At 40.1% G+C, this 24,976-nt stretch overlaps 1 protein-coding gene across 3 annotated transcripts; it reads right to left on the bottom strand.

Moving 5' to 3' along the window:
• Positions 1 to 3,628: 3,628 nt before the first annotated feature.
• On the bottom strand, positions 3,629 to 24,666 carry MIER3 (MIER family member 3). Of its 3 annotated transcripts, none has more exons than XM_058043867.1 (13): positions 24,585 to 24,666; positions 23,925 to 23,949; positions 21,601 to 21,746; positions 19,629 to 19,763; positions 18,093 to 18,213; positions 15,789 to 15,874; positions 15,527 to 15,599; positions 13,250 to 13,401; positions 12,728 to 12,809; positions 7,963 to 8,057; positions 6,116 to 6,243; positions 5,782 to 5,927; positions 3,629 to 5,700 (listed from the first exon to the last, which is right to left on the bottom strand). In XM_058043867.1, the coding sequence occupies exons 1-13, from the start codon at positions 24,591 to 24,593 to the stop codon at positions 5,243 to 5,245; spliced, it is 1,656 nt and encodes a 551-aa protein (XP_057899850.1). In that variant the 5' UTR covers positions 24,594 to 24,666; the 3' UTR covers positions 3,629 to 5,242. The 3 variants fall into 3 exon arrangements, with proteins under 3 accessions (XP_057899850.1, XP_057899851.1, XP_057899852.1); XM_058043868.1 differs by having other exon boundaries at positions 7,963 to 8,054; XM_058043869.1 differs by having other exon boundaries at positions 21,843 to 23,949; positions 24,585 to 24,651.
• Positions 24,667 to 24,976: the final 310 nt, after the last annotated feature.

Below are 24,976 nucleotides of genomic sequence, written 5' to 3'. Positions count from 1 at the left end.
GAAGTGCCAAGTTCTGCACCTGGCATGGGGCAGCCCTGGATGTACAGACAGGCTGGGGAACGAGAGGCTGGGCAGCAGTGCCATGGAAAGGGCCCTGGGGCTCTGGTCCATGGCAAGCTGAACATGAGCCAGCAGTGCCCTGGCAGCCAGGAGGGCCAAGCGTGTCCTGGGGGCATCAGGGACAGCATCAGCAGCCAGGCAAGGGAGGGGATTGTCCTGCTCTGCTCTGCCCTGGGGCAGCCTCACCTCCAGTGCTGGGGGCACTCCTGGGTGCCACAGTATCAGACATTAAACTACTGGAGAACATCCAGAGGAGGGCCATGAGGATGTTGAAGGTTCTGGAGGGCAAGCCTGATGAGGAATAACTGAGATCACTTGGTCTGTGCTGCCTGGAGGAGACTGAGGGGAGACTGCACTGTCGTCTTCAGCATCCCCAGGAGAAGAAGCAAAGGGGCAGGCACTGATCTCTTCATTCTCATGACCAGTGGCAGGACCCAAGGAAATGGCCTGGAGTTCTGCCCAGGGAGGTTTAGGTAGGCTATCAGGAAAGGGTTCTTCTCCCAGAAGGTGTTTGGGGGCTGGAACAGGCTCCCAGGGTCACAGCACCAAGCCTGCCAGAGTTCCAGAAGTGTTCAGACAATGCTCTCAGACACATGGTGTGCAGTGGGTATTGTGTGCAGGGGAATAAGAGGTTGGACAGCAAGCTGCACTTGGATGATCCTAATGGGTCCGTTCCAACTTAGCATATTCTATGATCCTATGACTTGGCTGTTTGTTGCCTAAGCACTCTAAGGACTTAATCTTACCTTTTGCTGACAGAAACTCAGGTTTCCTACCTAAATGGAAGTGTAAGTTATGTAACTGAGTTGAGGGGAGTTTAGATTAAATATACACACATGCAAAAATACAACCATTTTTAAGACTCCAATATTGCAAGGCTAACAATTAGTTGCATCAAAACAAGAACTAGATGGGGTCAGTCCTAATAATTTATTGTAACATTGATCGTTATGCTAAACAACTAAAAAAGGGAGGTGCAGCTTGTAACTGAAATGTTTTGGATAGGTATTTTGTTTTGCAGATTGTACTGGCCATCATCAGAAAGACAACCTTGTATGTCTCCCATCAGGGGAAGCAAAGCTCATTACTTGGCAAATTACAATTTCCGCTGTTTAGAATTATAGCAGCTTGTACTCCTGTCTAAGTGAAAAAATAATAATTTCTTTACTTGAAGATTTACTGTGTCAGCCACTGTAAAAACAAGCATGCTGGGTCTAGGAGAGGTCTAGGTCCACTAACTCCATCTGGCATTTGACAGAATTGGTACATAAGATTTTACAGTTTTTCAGGGTCTAAGATCATTGCTTGTTGTCTTGAGGGACTGGAAAATCAAGGCAAAAAGCACTTCAAACTGTTTAAGTTCAACATTAAGGCCTAAGCCAAGTAAAATTTTTGTACACACAGGTGTAATCTAGCTTGACATGGATTTATGAATTTGGGTGAATTTTCTTTCCCCAGAAAAGAGGTATGTGTTCCATACAGCTTAGATATAGTCAGAGCTCTGGGTGACACTGCTACAATGTGTTACCTTGAAGCTACAATTAAGTCCCATCTGAGATTTGCTATACTTTAGCCATAATGTTTTAAATGTCTGAGGGAAACCATTACTCATTAGCTACCTGAACCACCATGTGCTGCATTTTTCACTCCTCGGTGTACCTCTACAAAGATAGCAGCATGTGCAGAGTTCTTAAAAGTGCATTCAGAGTTACTGCTAAATATCTCTGGAAATGAAGTAGCAAACACTAGTGTAGATGCATGAAGAGCTTTACAAATAAAGAAAGGTTTCCAGACATTTATTTCTGGAGCTGTACACCAGGTATTAAAGTACAACAAATACAAAATAATGCTCAAAAAAATCAGTGTTTATGTACAAATATTAAAACCAATGCAACAACAGCGACTTCCTCTTGAACATCTGATACTAAAACATGTTCCGATTGTCACTTGATTTGTTGTTATGCACAGGGTAGTTACTTTGAACTGAGAATAACTGGAATCTGTTTTATCAGGAAGACTATAACCATTCCTACTTTATTGTACAATTGATAGCATCTTCCTCCTTCTTTCAATGCAAAATAGGAATAATAAAAATAGTAACCTTGTCATTATCTTACAAATTACTGTATTTCATTTCCCTGTCTGTAGACGATGTGCTTGTAATGCTGGGCAAATAGCGTCCCTGTTGGTCAGTTTATCCATTAGTTTACATTCAAAGCTGAAATACTCATTAGAAACTTTGGTTAAATTAAGTAGTATCACTGTGTTCTACTTGAACTGAAGTTTTCCTATATTTCTGCCTCTCAGTTTCAATTGCACAATTCACTGACCTCATCATACACAATTTCGTATTCTTCAAACAGTATTGTACATCCTTCAAGTAAATTCAGCAGTTTGACCATTACAAGAGGAAGACTAAACACTTAAGAACCTAGCATGGGAAGATGATGTGTGACCAACTGTGGTATTGCTATAATCACAGCACCAGTTACACTTCTACATGAATCTGCTACCCTCTTTAGATTCCCTGTACATATAAAAAGGATACATTTACCAACACTGCAATTGCCCATTATGGATTTTTTGGTTTGTTTGTATGAAGAACACAGGTGGCAAAGGACAAAGAATTCATCACAGTTTGTTACAAGAATTGTGCTTCACTGTGTAATAGCCAAGGCATTGTAATTTCTTCACATGGTTGCAATTCAGTTATCTCCATGCTGACTTTCAAAACACAATTCTTTTAATAAACAGTAACAAGTTCTCCATTTAAATGTTTAAACTGAGAGAAAAAAAGTAAGTCCAGCTTTTAAAAGTAAACTTCAATAAATAGCTATTTTACATGGATAAAGTCATAGTGGTACAAATTCATGGATGTCACATCAAGCATGCACAAAAATGTTACTATACACAGAAGTAGTCAGAAAATATTGGAAGAGTATCTAAAAAGATATGAAGAATTTACATATTTATGAAATCTTGCAAATTATTGCCTCATTTTAACAAGGAATTAAAAGTAAACGATACCAGCTAGCTAGCCAACAGGCTAAATAAGATCAGCATTTATATTAGACTACCCGGAAATCATTTTTCTCTCATATCATTTTCTGAATTTTGGTCAAAGTCTTTATTAAATAACTAAAGTGTCCATTCAACTTGCTGACAACCCAAACCTTAGACAAGTCTCTGCCTACTTTAAGAGCCCAGCAATGCATAGATAAACTGAGTATATTACTGCATCAACTAATGAAAATGGGCATGTTCATTTAAGTGCAACTGGTATAAGCATTCAGTCATCCTTGTATACCAGCCACTCACTGTAAACCCATAGATAAACTTGAATGTGTAACAATGGAAGATTATGGCCAGAATTCTACAAAATTACTTAAAATGGGCTGATTCATAAACGAAGGAAACAAGGTACAAAGTTCAGCACAAAACACAGCAGTAAGAAGCTGAGAACTTGGCTAAAAATGTCAAGAGTACAACACAGGGCCAAGGCTACCCGTTATTTACTGTGTACTTACTAAAGTTACGTATTTCAGATGTTTAAGTTAAGAATTGATTACAAAATCATATCTACTTTTGTCCACTGTGCTAAACTAATTTGTTTTTAATATGATAAATGTGCTATTGCATAAACACTTCAAAGCAATCTTCATTATAATGCTGTAAAGAAAACTCCACATGCTGCATCTGAAACTTGGGATATCAATGCAGTTCACAGTATGCGTAATAAATACCCTCTTCCCTTTCAAATATTAAAGTCACTACCTTCTAATTACTCACCACAACCTTGAAGCAACTATTGAAAATATCAACAATGCAAACTTAATTGCTTGAATAATGAAAACAAATTAGTGGCAATTAAACTTGTAATACAAACAGTGCAAAGAAAAAGTATGGAGGGACAGGAGTAATGGTCCTGAAGGGATGTTCAGGCTTTCATTAGAACACCCTGCAAATTGTATGCTACAACATCTTACAAGCCAATACTATGCTTGGTTCCTGCAGCAATTGGAACAAACATTTGCAAGACAAACATCCTGGGCGGCTAAATTGCACTCAAGGTTCAAAATAAAAAAATGTAATGAAGTTAAATAGTTGCTTTTATGGGATGCATTTATACTCATCCTTTCCTATTTACCACAGAAGTGAAGTGCTGTTTTGAAGCCAATGACTTGCCAAAACAAATAAATGCAATCCACGCTAAATAAAAACTTTCAAGCATGTACTTCAAGGTTCTACTATTACTATATAAACTAGATAGTCCCTCAAAACTGTAACACTTGAACTGCAGTGCTCCAAACAACTTAAGATGTCTTCCAAACATGTTTAGTGGTAAATCCTAAGCTGTGCAGACTGTAGCTTTATACATCAGCTGCCTTAGGAAAGTTAAGGTACACGATTGCATTACTCTTCAAAGTTGTGGACAAACCCCTTCCAAATACAATATAGCCTAAAACTCATCTGTTTGAGCCAATAAGTTTAAAGTACACACACGTCTATGGCAGCATGATTACTTCTTTGTAAGGTAGCCATGACCTTTAATTTTGCAACAGCATTCAAGTGTAGATCTTCACTTTACTCATCTTAAGTCCCTTGTGCTAGCTTCCACCAACATGAATTTGCTGCTTTGTAAACTGAAGTGCTCTAGTTTAGTATCACATGAGAGAAGGTTCCATTTAAAAAACATCCTTGTATGTTTGTGCAGTTTAAAATAAACAAACCCATCCCTGCCTTTATAAGGGGGGGAAAAAAAATGCTACATTGAGCAGGGATCAGGATCGGTACCTGTAAACATTGTTATTCCACTGCATCCATTACGGCAAAAGTAACTTACTAAAAAAGCCACTCCAATCCGTTCAGAACTTCTGTGCTGGTTTTGAAACGGTGGCTTCCGTCTACAGGCTTTAGGAAAAAAAAACTGAAGCAGAGCTTAAAGCTGCATCACAGAGTTCTCTTAGTCCCAAACTCTGCCACACATCCTATGACATTTCCACATTTATGGACTGAAAAAAGAAATTACTCTTGATAAATCAAGATATAGTTCTATACATACAAAGACATCACTGATGTCATAAAGTTCAAACTTCCAGTGAAAGACTAAGCAAACCTGATAGCTCCCATCAAGTTTACTACTACTGCATAAAGTACCCACTGTTTGTTTAGTTTTCCACAGTCATTCTGAATGAAGGGCAGCATGTTGGTGGAGAGTGTGGGTATTGATAAAACCATTTGTCTCATTTGCAGATAGACTGCTGAAGTCAGCCACTGAAACAGCCATTTTGGCACTGGTAATGTGGTGTGTGTGGTTCTCAAAGTCCACACCAAGGTTATTTACAGAGACATCATTCATGAAAGATTCTGGGACAGCAATCCCCATTTTCAATCTCTTCGCAGGTCTTTCTGCCTCCTCACTGCACATGTTCATTTGGTTTAGCTCTGAATGATAAAAGCCAGTCTCAAATAAATTAAAACAATCACTTTCACCATTGCTGGGCAAGTTAAGCAATTCTTCTGTTCCAACAGGCACATGATTAACTGGTGCTCGGGGTAAGCTGTCCATGGGAGAAAAAGCATCATCCAGGCAGTTCACATCTGAAGTGTGGCAGACTGTAGCTACAGTGTTTGTCAGTGCTGGAAAACAGATGAACACAAATGCAAATGAAATAGTTGCTTGCCTAGTTCCAACAATTATTTTTTTTCCCCTTGATTTACCTGTCAACTCATTGGCAGTGATAGAGTTCAGAATGCTTAGCTGTTGGTCAGGAATGGTTTCTGTTCGACTGTTAGATGTTAAGGCTGAAGAATGTACTGCTCCTCCAAGGGATTCTGCTTCATCTACCAAACGATCCATGTAGTCCCTAAAAGAATATTGCATCCATAATTTATTATGTAACTAGAAAACAAGACCTATAAATGACGATAGATTTAATTTCAGTTGCCATAGCCACTGAAGCTTTACACTGCAATGACAGAAGTGGGGTGGGGGGAAGTCTTCTACATTATATAGGTCTGCAACAGAAACACATTCCAATAACATTTAACTTACGTAACTCCTGGATGATGGTTATATTTCTTCTTTCCAAATCGTGTTTGCTGAGCAAAGTAATCATAACGTTCCGACTTCTTCCACATGTAGTAGAAAGCCACACACTCAGCAACTGTTCTGGTTCTTACCTAAAGGGCAGCAAGAAGAATTGACAAGATTAATGCAAAGACTTAGGTTTTGTCATCTTCCCAATTCCCACTCCTGCAATATTGTTAGTTTCTATTGTTTTGGAACAAATCTTAGCAGACTCCAAACAGACCTATAGTTTCAAGTACTACATTTGTTCTATTCAATGCATTATTGGATGTTTTTTTCTTAATCTAGGTTGAAGCTCTATCTACATCTGAAGTACTTAGACATAGCATTTTTTAAACTGTAAGATATACCCTTTCTTGTGAGGGAAAAAGCTGAGCAAATGAATGACCTAAGAGGAGTGAAGTACCAAAGACTCTGGATATGTGTTTCTTTGGGGAAAGTCCAGAACTGTGGAGGCTTTGGCAACAGAGTTGTCCAACCAGAGCAGTAAATGCTTAAACAAAATAAAACTGTAGTCTTGTTGAGAAGGTAGTAAGGACTGAAACATTTCACATCATCATCACATCATCCACAGTTCCAGTTCTACAACTCTATCCAATATACAATGCTATCCGATACAGTCAGGCAGTAAAATATATTTGAGCACTTCCAAACATGCAGAAAGATCAGTGGTGAATCCAAAATGCCTTGGGTGGAGTAGTAAACCTTGCTAGTTTAGGCACAGACATACCAGGAAGGGGAGGAAATTAGCAGATGTCCACATGCTAATGCATGCAGTCCCAGTTAACAAAGCTTTGCGCTGCAGTGATAAGGAAACACATCTTGTTAAGCTCCTCCACACACTGAATCTTGTCTAGCTGATACTTTCTATGTACAAATGACATCACCTTATCTGTTCTGGATCCCAGAACTTTCCCTAAACTTTTCTGCCTTTTGCCTGGGGAAAAAACCCAGCAGACTTCTTAGACAAATTATGGACCATAGTGACACATCAACACAAGTGTTTTGTTCCATGTTGGAAAATATATTTGTTATCTCTGATGCGTTAATGCTTATTGTTAAAGTCCATTTAAAATCTCAGCTATCCAAATTATTTAGAATAGGTCAAACCAGTTACTGGGTAAGACCAGAAAATAGTTGCTGAACAGCAACCACAACCCTACAAAGTTCACCTGAAATACAATAAAGGCTCCTAAAGAAAGAATCCCTTTAATATAGTATCAAAAACATAAAAGAGGTATACAAGACATTTGGAAATATTGATATTGTAAACTATTGCTTTTTGATAAAAATAACAAAACGGCCTATTCTTCGGGCACAGAGAAGTCAATCAGAAGCAATCCAGACCAAGCTTAGAACTAATTTTTTGCTCAGAAAAGAGAGTGTTATGGATGACTATACCTTATGAAAACACAGAACTCAGCCTGATTCTGTAAACTTGCACCTTCCTGGTGATGGAATAAATTAGGCAAAGATGCATTCTCCCCTCCTATAGCCATGGTAAAGAAATACTGTTCACTTCTAGGAAAGGCACGAATTTAATCTGAATTGTAATGCACATGCATGCACAGAAGTAATGTCAACTTAAGTTGGTTTCAGAGACAATATATTAACTCATCTCACAATGCCTAGTATTTCCAATGACATTTGGAAACATTAGTGCAAAAGAAAGGAAAAATTAGTTCAAAAATGCCAAATTTATTTTAATATTGTTCTTATTTCCTTCTTTTGTATGGCTTCTAACAAACAGATTGCCTTCACATAGTATCATACAATTTACCAACTCTTCCATTTAACTGTAAAATACTAACCTTGTTTTTCTGTATGAGATGGAAGTCTTTTCCATACATAAGAAGTGCATTTTCAAAGCTTCTGCATTCTTCTTCTGACCATGCTGTCATCTCTTCTAGATAATTATAAAAGTAGCATGAGAAACTTGATTTCAGTCATTAATCTTTTACAAAGAATAAAAATTTTGTTCCTAATGGATGAATATTCAAATGCATTCTAAAAAGAAAGTAATTCAGTTATTTAGATCATTTTATTTCTCCTACTGAGAAACTATCCTACCTGAAATTTAACATTCTTCTTTACAAAGAATGATCTAGAAGAGTTTGATTTCAGAAATCTTTCATACTTGAAGGCAAAGGATATTTCAAAGGTTTATTGTTCTTAATACATTTGTCATCAAAAAATAATGATTGATAAACATCACTGAGGTGGTAAGTATGATAATTTTTCTCAATATTTCTTGTTACACAGGACACAAGGAACAGTGGTTGTTGGAAAAAAGAGCAAAGGAAAATCCTGTTTTGAGAGATGGCCCTGTTCTGAGTGAGCATCACAGACAAGAAGGCCTGAGAGAGCTCAGCCCTGCAGTGCAAACCACAGAGCAGTGCCAGGCCCACACCCTCCCAGGCACTCAGCAGTCTAGGCCATGTCTTACCCAGGATCCAAGGACCAGCCTGGATGCCAGCCATGGTGCACGGCACTGTAAATCACAGCTGAGACACAGGGTGGGATGAACTGTCATCAAGAGGGCAATTCCAACCAGACGCTGACAGCCAGATGGATCCAGCATGAGACACACTGCCCAGAACACACAACACCTTGCCTGGTATCATAAACCCCCTGGTGAGGTAGTTTTTCCACACTTGGAGGAGTGCCTCAGCACCAAGCCTAGGTCAGGAAGCCATACAGCACCAACTGACAGGGACTACAGTCAACATGATCCAGGCTTTTGAAAAGTAAGGGATATCAGGGAATCCAGAAAAAAACCCCATATAACCACCTGGTCCTAAAGAGACACAGGGGGTCACTTCTAACCCTGTCAGATCTCTTAAGGAGAAACTGCAAATTTCTTTTCTCCTCTTTTTTTTATTTTAACAATTAAGCCTACATTTTCTAAAACTGGATTTTGGTTTGACAAACAACAAAAAAAATCATTCAAGATTCTTGTTAATTTCCTATCTTGATTGTAGCTTTGGGTATATATATAAGCAAGGAGGGGTTTTTAAGATCTCTTATATTCATAATGGTGATTCAGAAAGTTTCCACTCAGAATGTAATGCCTAAAATGTAAAGCCAGTGGGGCAAAATGCATTCACACATTTCAAAGTATCTCTGGAAGCAGACACTGAAGAAGACCTTTTTGCTCCCAGATAAAAAGCAATAATCGCTCTACTGCACAGCTGTTTTTTTCTTTCTGAGCCCCATTAATTTTGCATTCCTTACTACAGAGTTCTCAGCCTTTGAAGAGGAGAAAACACCCCCATGGAAAGTCTCACTGCCAAGAAACTCGCCTTGGAGTGGTATATTTTTGAGAACAGTAGTGAGTTTCAGTAGGTAGAGTAGATCATAGTATAAAGGCTACTTGAAGAGACAGACATTGACAGCATTACAGAATCATAGAATCGTTAAGGTTGGAAAAGACCTCCAAGATCATGAAGCCCATCCTTTGATGAAACACCACCATATCAACTAGACCACAACACTAAATGTCTTATATCTAGTTGTTTCTTGAACATCCCTAGGGATGGTGATTCCATCACCTTCTTGGAAAGTCCATTCCAATGTTTAACAACCCTGTCCATGAAGTTCTTTGCAATATCCAATATAAACTTCCCCTGATGCAGCTTGAGGCCACTTCCTCTCATCTTGTCACTGATTTGAGAGAATAAGCCAACCCCACCTGGCCACAGCCTCCCTTCAGGCAGCTGTAGAGAGTGATCAGGTCCCCCCTGAGCCTCCTTTTCTCCAGGACAAACACCCCCAGCTCCCTCAGCTGCTCCTCACAGCACTTGTGCCCCAGAGCCTGCCCCAGCTCCATTGCCCTTCTCTGGGCTCTCTCCAGCCCCTCAGGGCCTTTCCTGCAGTGAGGGCCCAGCCCTGGACACAGCACTGGAGCTGTGGCCTCAGCAGGGCCCAGCACAGGGGGACAATCCCTGCCCTGGCCCTGCTGGCCACAGCATTGCTGATCCAGGCCAGGATGCCATTGGCCTTCTTGGCCCCCTGGGCACAGCCTGGCTCATGTCCAGCTGCTGTCACCAGCACCCCCAGCTCCTTTCCAGCCACTCTGCCCCAGCCTGTGGAGCTGCCTGGGGCTGTTGTGACCCAAGGGCAGGACCTGGCACTGGGCCTTGTTGAACCTCACACCACTGGCCTCAGCCATGATCCAGCCTGCCCAGATCCCCCTGCAGGGACTTCCTGCCCTCCAGCAGATCAACACTCCCACCCAAACTGGTTTTGCTTGCTAACGGACTGAGAGTGCACTTGCTCCAGATCATTGATAAAGATATTAAACAGAAATGCCCCCAGTACTGAGCCCTGGGGAACACACCAGCAGGGTGTAATTCTATTTACCACCGTTCTCTGGGCTTAGCCATCCAGACAGTTTTATCCCAGCAAAGAGTGCCCTTGTCCAAGCCACAGGCTGACAGCTTCTGCAGGAGAATGCTGAGGAAAATGGTGTCAAAGGCTTTACTGAAGTCTAGGTAGACAACATCCACAGCCTCTTCCTCATCTACTAGGCCTTACTCCTCCATCTATCCCATACCATTTTAATGAGAGTATGACAATTCCATTTGAACTGGGGATGGGGTATGGGTAAGGACTACTAGTCCTTAGGATGGAATTTTGGCCTCTAAGCTGATGCCTCAGGTTTTAGCTTTTGTATGTTTCAGATTCTGTGCAGTTCTTTAGTGTGCAGTTTTGAGCTTCATATGAAGGGATGGTGAGCTCTCTTCACAGAGCAAGCAGACAAAACAATTCCTTTCCTAGCTTGGGACCAAGGACAACCAACCCAAATTTCAGGCCCAAGAGCAGAAACAATGGCAGAATGAGAGAGAAAAACAAGAATGATGGGACTTCATAACCTAAAGCTGTAACTGGACAATTAACTCCCAATATGTAAATGAATCAGAACTTAAAAAAGTGAGACCTCATCTCTGGCTGCACATTTTGTGACCATTTTGGGCTCATCTTGTGTGTAGCCCTGGCTGGACTCTTGTGGATGCACTACCCAATGCGCATCCATTAAGCCTTTTAATAAATCCCTACTTTGTTCTTTAACTCCATCTAGCCTCTATTCTAGGTCAGCCTTCACAAGGCATCAAAGCCACAAAAGAACAGAGGTATTTTTCAATCCTGAAACGGGAACCTAAATTCCAGAGAGGTACTGGACTTAGGATACAGCCCTACAGATGACACTTCAAGGTTTACACAATCTCTTCTTGTACATGACTTCTTAAAGCATTCCTCTTATAGTCCTTATTGCCCCCTTCACCTTGACCTTAGTGTCTTGATTTTGGCTGAGATACTTTTTTTTCTAGTAGCTGGTAAAGTGCTGTGTTTTGGATCCCATATGAAAACAATATTGATAACACACTGATGTTTCAGCAGGTGCCAAACTGTGCAATTAAGGACATTTCAGTGTTCTGTGCTCTGCACTGCTCAGGTGCCCCAGAGGCTGGGGGAGCAAGGCCAGGAGAGCTGACCCGACCTGGCCACAGGGATGTGTCCTACACAGAGCAGCATGGCCAGGATGGAGCTGGGGGAGCTGCTGGGAATGGGCTGAGATCAGTCAGCAGGTGCTGAGCACCCGTGTCACTGAGCATCACTGCCTCCCTGGGGCTTTAGTCCTCTGTCTTTCCCTTTCATTACAGTTATTATTATCATCAGTATCACTGTTATTATTACTGTATTCTTTTTTTGTTTCCATTATTAAACTATTCTTAGCTCAATACCAAAGTTTTACTTTTCTCCTCTAGTTCTTACTTCCACCAGGAAAGGAAGTGGTGGGGCAGAAGTGAGTGAGCAGCTGTGTGGTACTTCAGTTGCCAGCCAGCTTTCAAGCACGCAGACACCTGTGTCTCACAGCACCTACACTGCACACATGCAGCTTCCCTCTGGATCTGAGTACAGGCCTATCTGCCAGAATATCAACTTACGGCAGAGCTCATAACCCATTCCACTTCACACAATACACATGCAAAAATAAAGGACAAAACCCCATCTTTGACAGACTCTGGTTTTCATTTAAGGGATTAATAAATAATAAGGACAAACAAGATGGAAGCCCATTTTCCAATGCAGACTCAAGGAAAGCTCTCCATGCCCTGTGGAACTATACAATAGAGCCTGTTCAGGGCTGGCATAGCACAAATGCTAGCACAGTGTGGGGGCTTACTTATGTACCAACCTACATTCTGATCTTGGTACAAATGTTATCAGACTGTAATCAATCACTATCTCAAAGAGATATTAAATTAATAGTGGGCGAGAACAGCTTTATAGCAGCAGAATCACATCCCTCCCCACCCTTCTCAATCTGTTTCATTGTTACAACAGCTGTGGAAGAAAGAAGGGAAGATCAAACGCAGATCCTCAGCCTTTATACAAACTGCAAACTACTGTAGCAGAACTTTCAATTGGCCAACTGTCAGATTACACCTAATTTGGGCTAAAATCATCATGACAGGGATGTGCTTGATAATGTGATTCCTACTCAAGGATTTTCCACACAACTTTTTTTTTTTTTTAAACCACACTTTTCTGAAAAAACAGGTATTCCCTTACCCTGAGATGCCTTTCCATTTGAGCAGTATCTCTCAATTGCTTCTTTAACATTATGGCTGCTTTTAAGAAGTTCATACAGTGCCTATAAAATAAAAAGGTCTTTAGAAAAAGTCTGTTTTCCAATATCCAATCTAGACTCCAAAACTAGTCTTCCAGTGAACATATCTAGTGTAAAAAAAATTATTTATCTTTACATATAATGAAGATTTAAAAATAAGAGCCAAAACCAAACCACCCAAAAGCTGAGGCAAGATTTAACTAAAAAAATGTAAAACACTATATGAAATTATTAAAAAGGCTGAATTTGTCAACAGTGTGACAATCAGAAACATCACAGATCACAAGGCTGCTAACATTCAAATACTCAAGACTTTTAAACATGTGCTTAAACATTTTAAGTAAGATCCTGACTTCATAATATCCAACACTGAGTAGCAGTGCCTTTATAGTACAAAGCAGAGAAGGAGACCACAGGTTAATTACAGAGCTCTGTGTCACAAATGGAACAGATATAAAACCTACTTGTTCATTGTCCCGTGTATGCAGTCCTTCAGGAATTCTGCCAATCATTTTTTCATTTCCTGTTCTTAAGGAGGTTTCAAAAAGGTATTCTTTAACTTTACTTTCTGAGATCACATCAGGTTTCCAAAGTAAATGGTCTTCATTTTCATAAGCTGATAAAACAGAAATCCATTCATGCCATGTGTACCATTTTTAAGGCTGTAACATTAAAAGCTATTTCACAAAGAACAGGAATGCAGAAGCAATCAAATCAAGCATGACCATGTCACTTTCAAACTGCAGATCACTTTAGCTAATTCGTAATTTTCAACTAAAATTTGCCAGAAATTACATAACAAAATGGCAATTTATATGGCAATGTGGTGATTTGTTTTTTCATTCAGTAGCAACTGAATGCTGTTAAGAACTTGGTATGTTGTACGCTTTAAGTGATTAGGATGTAGAGTCCTCCACAGTACATTGAAATGACATCTGCAATTCTCAGATAGCTTATTTCAAGGATGATACAACACACAACAGCTGACATGAAGCTTTGTTAGTCTGTGCATATGTTCCAACACTAGATTAAACTATAAATCCTCTACTCTGATCAATAGATGTGATTATCATTGCACATCATGTTTTATGTACTCTCTTGGCAATATAGAATTTGAGTTATTTAATTCAAATATAGAATACTAATGGCTGTTACGGCAGAAAAAATGGAGATGCTCAAAGCTCTCCTAAAACTGCAGGAAACAACATTAGGCTAAGGTGAAGAATAAAGTGACACAAAGTTCTTTTATAGCTTAACAACAGAGAAAGCTTTCAGTCAGACATGTTCCAAATGTAAAGTTTATAGGAGTGGAGAACTGCTTTCTAGCTCAATTCTGGTAGCTGGATTACATAGCACAGATGTAAGCTGTATTTGCCATCACTAGTTCTTCCAGGCATAGAGGAAAGGCTTTCATTTAACCATCCAGCCCTACTACCAAGCCCAGCCTTCCAGAGTGCTGGTGATACTCCTCTCCAGTTGTCCTTATCAGCCAAGACAATGCAGTGCTTTTTGCTGGAGTCCATTACTAAACGACCCCAAAAGATGCTCCTTGAGCTCTCTGATCTGGCAGCTACCCCTTTGCTCTTGGCCATGCTATCAGACAACACTTTCACTGGTTCTCTCCACTACCAACTCATTACAGGTAAAACCATCAGACTGACACCTCCTTGGTCATCTTCTGGTTATAAGAACTTCCTTAGTTCTTGGCTAAGGATAAGTCAAGATGTGGAAATAATAAAAGAACTACCCACATAAATCCAGTCCTTACTTTTCCATTTTTTGCAACCCACTAGCACCATGCTTGGATCTTAAAAAATTGGAGGCTTTCCTAGATCTTAATCAACACAAAGATAATCACTTCCTAACACTTCCAGCTCCATCCCTACCAAACCTTCTTTTCTATTGCAAAGGATTATTCCTCAAAAGAGCAAGTAGCACTGTTAAAAAGATTCAATACAATTCACTCAAATAATATCCCCCTTAAATGTTAAAGAACCTTACAGAATATCAAAAATTTACAGAAAAAAACCACAGAATGCCCTTCATTTATTATTACATCACTCTACCTGTTTCTTAATTTCCCAGCTATTCCACCCATGACCAAATGTTTTTGCATTATTTGCCTTTTTAATTTCACAGCTATATGTACTATGTTTCTAAAGAAACAAAACTCTATTAAATAAGGATCTTTTTTTCCACTCTAGCACAGCTGCAGTTTTTAACCTAAATTTGCACTGAAGTAAAATCATATTTAGAACACCTAATTTTTAAGACACAGTATAACAGGACCTATACAAGGAAATTTAAAATAGCTTATCGCTTGGTTTTCTGTATCAGTTTTGTAACTCACATGATTTTACCTGCCAAAAAATAAAAACAAGCAAGGAAGGAGACTGTTTTGAACCACTTCAGTGTAAATTAAGTTACATGCTCATAGACCAGCTATGATTCTCCAACAAAAGTAACTCCTAACTCCTACAGTTAGTTGACACCTGATATTACCAGACACTTCAGAATTAAGCCTCTAATTTTGACACAAGAAAGTCCCCTCTACGTTGGAGAGTCACATTTCTGAGGTGTAAGTATACAGTTGTGCTACTTCCATTTTCTAGTACCTTCTTTAATGGTCTCTGAGACTTTAGCTAGGTAATTGAACTGACCTTACAAATTTAAATAACATTTTCCAATCAAGAACTATGTATGAGCATAAAATAAGAAGTAAAACAATTAGAAGAACATACCCTTTTCATCATCACTACATCTGCCAAGGTAAGCTGGAATTTCAGCCTGGTACTGTGAACCAACCATTATTTCCTGAAAATGTAATAAAAATGAAGAGAAAAAGTGATCAACAATATTTTGCACATACAAGTATAAATAACGTCATTAACCTGGCATGTGACACACAATTCCTAAATGAAGGTACAATTTTAGATACATACTAAAATCTTACTGGCTTTTTTTTAACAGCTAAGTTCTAACTTTAAAAAATGTAATTATTACCTTTCTCAAATCTTCAGATGAATTACCATTGTCTGCCTCTACATCTTCACCATCAGATTCCTTATCTCCATCACAGGTGGTGTTTGCTTCAGAAACAAAGAAGTTTGCTTTTAGCTATGAAGAATTTTATGTTCAAGCATAAAACTACAAGATATCATTTACTTTTAAAAGGAGCACCTGCTTTTATTCAGGGAGACACTTATTGAGTGTCTGTTGAGCCAGATTTCTACCAAAACCAAACTAGAAGGAAGTCAGAACTATTTGTATTTGTGTATTTGTATTTGGAACTATTTGGTATTTGTATACTGCAGAACTGAAACATTCATCATCATTGCAAATGACACAATCTACTGTACAAAAGGAAACAAGATTTTTTTTTTGGTTGATTTTCTCAATAAAAGCTTATACATAGAGAAAAAGCAGAAAACTTCCAGGGCTATGACACAGCCTCAGGTTAATCACAAAGAGAGTGAAGCTGAAGGCATGCCTCTATTACCTACTAAAACCTTTCAACAGAAGTTTTAATGGGCATTCCTTGAAACCAGGCTGCCTTAGCACAGAATGAAGATACAGGAGAGACATACAAAATGGAGTAGGTAAAAGAGAGCAAAAGACTCCTTACTCCTCTTTGACCCTGTTTTTTCCTTCTCTTAGGAAGAAATACAGCAGAGCCCTCCAAACAATTCAAATATATTACTCCATAGAATAACTCATATTTTAGAATCTGGAATGCTGTGGCACTGGGTTCTGAAGCAGTTCTATTTTTATAGTTGTATAATCCTCAGCAGACGGGAATCTACAGTTGTGACACAATTACACCTATTTTGTATTCTCCAACTTTAGAAAAAACATACTCATAAACTGGGCTGAAATTTTAGCTTCATCACAACTAAAACATCATGAACATCAGAGACAATATCCAAGACTGCACGGACTGATGGTCTTCTTCCATAGTAATTACTAAAATCACCAGTCTATCACTTTTTTGGTATTATAAGTAGCCAGCAAGAGGCTAACCTGAATGAATGGAAAAATATGCTTGGACAATCAGACAATTATTTTGCTCAACTAATGTAAACTCAAGGAAACAGTCTGTGTTATGTATCAGATAATGTGTATCTTAAAACAATGCTATCTTAGAATTTGGGAAATGGACAGCAACCAGTAAAATGATGGAACTGCCAACAGCACAGAGAACTGACATCTCCTTCCCTGAAATGGTGGATACTTGATCTTAAAATGTCCAGTCTAATGTTCTAATAAAGTAACAGTCTGAAACAAAACCATGACAGCAGAGAACAAAGATAACTGTTTCTTAATTCTCAGTACAGATGAGGGGCTAAACATATTTCTCTATGAAGCTGCCGCACTTAAAATGTCATATTCCTTAACAGTTCCAAGTGCCAGCATGTTTTGGAGTTTAACTGAAAAAGCGGCATTACAATTTTAAAGGTTTTCGTATCTCCCTTTCAATATAAAGGTCCTGCTTTTGTCAGACAGCAGCATGCAAAGGGCTATGATTGCTGGTGACTGAGGAGCCCAATCCCTTTATTCCCCCCTCCTCTACAAAAATGAAATCCCCCATGGAATACCTTAAGATATTTGCCAAATTAAAACTGTGATGTAAGTCCTCCACACTGCTCTTAACTCTAGGACACCAGTGAGCAAATGAGATGCAACAGGCAATGAGGAGTATCTCATCCAGCCTGGATAACTGAACCACTGGTTCTTTCCCATCACAGCTCCATGGATAGTGAAATTCTGGTGGTCATGGGTTTACAGGCCCCATCCCATATAAAACTGCTTTGGCTCACCCCATGAAGTCCTATGGAAAAGTGCTGAGTGTGTGAAGGGAAATAATCACAAAGACACTGCGCCCCAGTTCACATCCACAGGCTGCATGGAGGAGTCACTGGCTTAAAAATAGCAGCCAAAATTTTAGTACAGAAACACTAATTTAAAAGATGGGTTACATGTTCATATAATTCACTAACATGGAAAATCATGAAGGGTGTTCCTCAATACTGTATTAACTACTGACTATGAAGTCATTAGATTTATAGAGAAATTAATTTTACTTGTGTTTTGAGCAGAGAACCAAATTTTAAGTTTTTTAGGTACTCAGCAATGCCAACCAAAGGCAACATTCATGTACAATATCCTGCAAAGCACTGGTTTTCTACTGGTTTTACTACCCACTCTCCTGGTCAGTGAGTAGTACTCCTCAGTTTTGGTATTTTAAGGTATGAAGCTATATATAATGCTATGACTTTTTGAGTACTATTATAAAATTAGGTTTCCTACATCTTAGTGGCCGAGGAAAGAAGTCAGTAGCCTCATGTGAAGTAACTGATGGTGTCAAGTCATCAGCAGAAGACTGTGTTTCTTCATCATCACCCGACAAGAGGTCTTTAGCGATTTCCTCCTGTATCATTAAAATAAAAAAAATGAAACCTCAGAGTGACTATAAAATACAGATTTGTGAGCACTTAGATTCAGCCAATTGTAAGCCTCATTAATTAAAATTAATTACCTTCCCATAAGAAAATGTAGCAGACTAGTAGACCCTATTCCTTTAAAGGAAAAGCTGGTTTGCTCCTACTAACTCTAAGAACATAGCCTTTCATTTCAGAGTCACACATAGTGGTTTCCCTCTGTCTTCGATTAAAACAAATGCACAAGAATTAACTTCTGAAAGGATCAATCTCACATGTTCCTCCAATTGCTTCCAGGAAGAAACACCAATGTAAACTGTCTCACGTACTTAGCATTCTGTCATTCTTTGCATCACAGATATACTAAAGCTTTAGAAGCCTACTACTGCCTCCTAAACTCTGGGAAAAAGCCAACCAACCAAAAAAAAAAAAAAAACCCCAGCCCAATTTTTTGTAGACTTTACCAAGAGGATACTTCTAGGTAACAAAACACAAAAAAAATCTGACATTTTTGTAGGTTAAAGAAACAATATTAAGAGAGAAAAGGCACACTTCCTCCACTCACAGATATGTTTGAACTCCTCTAACAGAGATTTGGAAGGGAAAGAGCCACATTAGACAACTAGCCGACTACATTTTTGTAGCCTCAACACAATCTTGAATCGTAATGAGAATCAGATGTGCAGAGCCATCATTATATCATTCTTTCTGTGGAGTTTACCATTACATCATACTCACAGGGAAAAAAAAAGACATATACTTACTACTTGCATACTTTCTAAGCTCAACTACAAGCTGCACATGCTTTGTGGCCAAAAATCAGAATAAAAATCTCAGAATTTAAAGTTAACTTGCAAACCACAAAAGCTAAAATTTCAGGGTTTTGTATCAGCAATGCAACACATATAGTCAGGACACATAAAACAATCTCTCACCCCCCATGGCTGAGACCTTTCTGAAAGATTTGCATTTGAAAATAAAATTCCAAAGCATTCAAGAGTACATTTTCAAGTTATTTTCATGCCATTTTTTGGTACTTGATGAGTGGTGGAAGTCAGAGTTATTTCTGGACATCGCATATTTTATCCAAAAATCCCACTTCTTAACTAAAAAAACCCCAAACAACTAACAAATCTCCTAATTATAAGTTCTTCGCATGTGTTTCAGAAGAACTGTTAACATTTTCAGTTTTCTTTTGTACTAATATAGTGACACTGAAGTTGCTCTGCACCATTATGAGAACTAGATGTCCAATATCCTTGAAAGGTAAGATCCCAGAGTGACAATAAATACTGAAATTACCAAAGGTGTATTTTGTAACATCAAGAGATTATTACATGTAATTTAAAGCCATCTGGATTTCTGCTTTTAAACAACAATTCAAGTGAAAATTATTCAGACTTACTTTATCTAGAGTCATATCTGGAAGTTCATCTGCAAGTTCACTTGGAGAGCTATTTGCACTGGAACCTGGCATAACTGGAATCGTGGGCTCATAGCCATAGAATGCTAGTAAATCTTCCAATGGCATGTTTCCTTCCTAATACAAGAAGATTAACAACACTTCAACATATTGTCAATTACTTGTAAACAGTGCAGGCCTAAGAGAATAAGACATATTTTGAAGAACAGAAATGAAAAACAAAGAAAGAAAAACTAAGCTGAAAGCAGGAATGATTAAAGGTTTAAAATATTGTGATTCTATGATAACAATAATTCATAAACATGTCTCTTGGCATATAGGGAAGTTCTGTCAAGTTCTTGGGGAAGACATTTTACTGGGTGCAATTAAAGAGTAAATATTACAAATTTCCTGCTTATCTGATACTTTAGAACATGATTTGTCAATATTTCTTCAAGAGAAATATCGAAAACCTTGAAGACTTCATTCCTACATAGCTGGTGAAATAAACCAATACAGCAACTTCTAAGCCCTTCATCTCCTGCACAATGCATTTTATATTAACCATTGAGAATGTAACAAGAGAAAGACAGCCAAGAAAAGGCAAAAATCAAGAGAAAGGCTTGATTTTTAACTTGTCTTTTAAAAATAGCTTTTGATCAAGTGATTCTAATAACTATCATCATATTTTCATCCTAATACAATTAATAAAACAATACACAGTGAAGATTTTTTTTCATTACCTGGTTCAAGACATCAGAGTATGAAAAATATTTTGAAATATTTATCCCTTTAGAAGTTATACCTCTAAAAATGTATTGTTGAACTCATACACTGATCAAATTCCTTTTTTTCTTTAGCCAGGGAAGGTGTTAGTCCTGCAAAGACTTTTCACAACGGGTAAATAGAAACTCATGTCCAAGTCTTTCCAGGATAAGGACTTAAAGTAATAACGTGTTTAAGATGAGTGTCTCTCAGTTCTTCTTTCTTCTATTACAGAAGCAGTAAGAGAATTTTGTGGAGTAAAAACTCCATTTTAACCATCAGACCAGGCAAACTGCTTCACTACTGTAACAGCAAGCTCATAATCAGCAAAAATGTAATTTTAAAGCTAGTAAGGCAGGAGTACAAACACTGTGAACTCCACATGCAGAAAATTCGTTTTTATGTGGACTACACAACCACAGCCTTGTATTTGATGCTAAAAAATAACACTTTTTCAGAAGTACACTGACCAAGACCTGCAATTATGCTGAGGGGTGCACGTGGGTTAGCTAACAGTAACGCCAATAGCATCAGTTTCCGAGTGTTCAGCAGGATGCAGAATCCATGCTACACTGCCAGGGATGAACAGGAGGTGTAAATATGAAAAACTTCTTATTAATAGTGTAAAATGGAATAGAAAAAGCCAAAGAGCACACTGATCATTTTGTACATCTGCTGAATGCTAAATTGATGAAACTAAGACATAGGAATACCATTTATATAGCAATTAATGTGACCCAATACGCATAATTCCGGGTTGTTTGTTTGCATATTGGAGAAGTAAAACCTGACCGACATAATGAAACACAGCTAGATGCCATTTTAATAGTATGCAAAATGTACAGTTTCAATGCAGAAGTGATCTTAGATAACAGGCCTCTAAAACCTATGCCAGTGATTTTTCTACCAAAGCAAATGTGCTACTAAATCAAAGAAAATATGAGCACCAATACGTTTAAGAAGCTAAGTTCAGCCTTTTCTGTGATGATGCACTGCTACATCCCAACCTGACTTTTCTTTTATACAAGCTGCAAATGCATTTTTGCAGAAAACTGAACTATACAACACAAATTGAAGGGCAGGTTGAATATTCTTTTCACTAGAAAAGTTACAATATGTATGAAAACAAAAATATATATAGAAAAGTACATATGAAAAATGTATAGAAAACTACAATATGTACATTCACAAGGAAGAGTGTCTCTCTTACCTTTTCTAAATCTTCAATTTCAGAGCTGAAATTTTTGCTTTCTTCCATCATTTCCTCTTCTTCAAGAGTTCGCTCATCATCATAATCATGTACAAGCATTTCAGCAGATGGGTCAAAGTCATGATCCTCAGATGATAAAGAGCCAACTATCAAAAAAAAAACTTAATGTGAGAAACTTTTTCCCCTATACCAATATAAGAAATTAAATCCCAGCCAAAAAAAAAAAAAATTTATTCTCTTACAAACAGGATCAGAACTCTCAGTGGAGTAACAAATTTGCAACTACTTGACAAATTCAGCAGCTTCTTTAGATGACCTTCCTTTTCATATTTTTAAGTAATAAGGAAGTTTTCTGTCTTGCTACAAACAGAATAGCAGAGAGAAGTACCTAAACAAGAAAAACTAAGTTTTAGGAAATACAATCCCAAATTAGTATTCTACTGAATAAAAGATTGTTCAAAACACTCTTGAAATCATCATTAAGCTACAAAGCACACACATCAAAAGATATCAGAAGCTGCAAGACTGTCATCTACAGACTCTGATTTTATTGATCTGATTTATATGGTAACAAGCATAGTTTTTCACTGGCAAACAGATAACTTAGGTTATGAATTCACATCCTACTAACAGCAAAGTAAGTGAGACTCGCTTCCAATTGCTTTAGCCTCACAAATGAATCTTCTAATAAAATTAATTTGTAGCACTAGATCTAGAAAAATACAGCAGAATTTCAAGAAATGCTATGGAAAATACACTAAAAATAACAAAATGCTTCTAATGGATCACATTAATTAACAACCCAGTGTGATACCCAGTGTGTGGTCCAAGAGACACTATTTAATTACTGAAGACAATACTCAGAAGTAATCAAAAAAGTACTATTATTTTAAATGCACTTTGTCATTTGAAAGATTATGATTAGAGTCAACTAATTTTCAAGACAAAAATATTCTGCATCAGTAGTCAATGTTCTGCAGTCAATAATCACCAAATTACAGGGTTGCTTTGCTCTTTAATGTTCACTTCTTTATGGCTTGCAGGTTGGAGGAACAAGACAGATTAGTATATTTCTCTTCCACTTCTGGCTTCCCCTTACATACTAGTGGTCTATTGCAATCCTTAGCTTTCAAGCATCAAAGAAAAGGTTTACCAAGAATTATTTCTACCAAGGAACTTCTTCAAAAGTTTTGAAAAAATAACTACAAATTTTCAACCCCCTTCAAAAAATAATACAATATTCCTCTTTGCACTGCTTTCAGCCTTGAGACAGCTGTATATACCAACACTTCTGAACCTTAAAGAATGCAACTTTTCATCATTTATGCTAAGTATTCATTCTGTACATGCAGGTAACTGAACTTTGTTCAGCTTGTCTAAGACAAAGCTGTCAACATTTGTAATATCACACTGTAGAGAAACATTCAGGTCAAAAATGCTTTTTATTCACATGCTATTCATATTACGGTCTCACAGAACTTTCAGCCCAGCTGATGCTACTATAGCTCCAATAATGATATTATGTGTTTAATCCTCCTGCTGTTGGCCATCACATCGTGCTCAAGTTTTAGGAAAGTCTCAACTGCCTTAATCTAACATGCACTTACAAGGGTGTGATTAAGATTATTGATTGGAATTGCTTTTTTAACTCACTTTCCATTTAACTCAAGGGGACGTTCCGTTCTATAGACTTTACATTAAAAAGTCCCACTTCTCCTGTAGTTCTGAAAGTTCAACATCCCATTTAAAACATTCAAAACTATGTTGAAAAATACAAACTCAACAAATTTCATAATGGTTAAACATGATGACAAACACTGCAGAATGCATTTACATATCAGCAAGTGTGTTCCCCAAATACTTGAGAAAAGCCCTGCTGATGTTAATGATACTTCGTTGTATAATGTAGTCCAAAGAACCTTAACAGCATTTAGTTACAGCCTTAAAAATTACTTGTTCTTATGATTTTAAACATTTTCTGTTATTACCAAGAAGTAAAAAATTTAAACAAGCCTGTAGTTATCAGCAACAAGAGAAGCTGTCTCTCTCCAAGCTATCTGGCTTAACTGAGGTGCTGCCTCAAAAGTGCTACACAACTCTGATTTCATTTTTGGTTCCGAGGAGCCAATTTCTAAGTGCAACTGGACTTAAGTGAAGGATTCCGTAGCACACATCTCCTCTTAAAAACCTGGCAGGCGGTTAACAGCGTGCACACGAAGCCTTAGGAAAACTACGAGGGGATAAATTTGGGAAGGAGCAGCAAGGAGAGAACGCCGTGCGGGCGACAGGCCGGGTGCCGATGCAGAAGGTGGGCGAGGACGAACCTGGGCTCGAACTCCCAAAGGAAGCCTGCAAGGAAAGGAGAGAGCGAGATAAGAGCGGGCTCCCCGCGGCCCGGCAGCACGCAGGGCCCTTCATTCCACGCAGCCGTCGGAGCTGCCCCGTTTCCCCGCCACCCCGCTTTTCCCCGCTCCCCTCCAGCCTCAGCCCCGGCGTCCCGCCCTGCTGGCCGCTCCATCCCTCCTTCCCTCGCTCCCGCCTGCCGCTCTCCGTCCCTCCTCCTCCTCTGGCACAAGGCCCCTCCTGGGGCCGCGCCAGGCCCGGCCGGCGATCCCGCTCCCTCCGGCCCGCCAGGCGGGACGTGTCAGGGACCGGACCGGCCGCCGCCTCGTCCCCGCTCCCAGCCCGGGGCTCGCTCCTCCTCCCTCCCACCGGGCGGTTCGCCATGGCCCGCGCCGCAGCGGCGACACCGCCGGCCCGTCCCGCGGCCCGTCCGCCGCCCGCGGGCCGCGCACCGGCACCGCGCCCGTCCCGCGGCCTGGTCGCGCAGGCTCCGCCGCCCCGGCCCCGCCGCCCCCGTCGGTCCCGCCGAGCAGCCGCGGGGGCGCCTCCAGGGGGTGCCGGGGCGGCGCGGGGGCGCTGCGGGCGCGGAGCCCCGCGGGGCGCCGGACGAGCCCCGCGCCCGGCCCGCTCTGCCCGCTCACCTCCGCCATATTGGGACGATGGGGCCGAGCGGCGGCGCCGCGCCGAGTGCCCGGATGGCGCCGTGAGCCAATGGCGGCCGCGGGCCCGCCGGACCGTCCGTGCGGGCGCGGGGGGACCGGGACGGGCCGGGCCGGGCCGGGCCGGGCGGGGCGGCGGAGGCGGGGCAGCGAGCGCCGGGGACCCGCCGGGACCCTCCTCTGGCGGCGCCGCCCCGGCCGGCGACGGCGCTCGGCCCGCCCCAGCCCGGCCCCGCCCGGAGGGGGCGCCCGCCCCGGCGGCGGAGCGGCTGCGGGGACAGGCAGCGGGGGCCGCCAGAGCCGGGTGACTCCGACAGCCCGGGCCGGGAGCGGACCCGGCCGTGTCACCTCGGTACCGCGTGCTGGTGTGCAGG

Source organism: Melospiza georgiana, chromosome Z, assembly GCF_028018845.1.
Source record: "Melospiza georgiana isolate bMelGeo1 chromosome Z, bMelGeo1.pri, whole genome shotgun sequence".
Lineage (NCBI taxonomy): Eukaryota > Metazoa > Chordata > Aves > Passeriformes > Passerellidae > Melospiza > Melospiza georgiana.
Note: the sequence above shows the minus strand (reverse complement) of the source record. Positions and strands in the feature narration are given on the sequence as shown.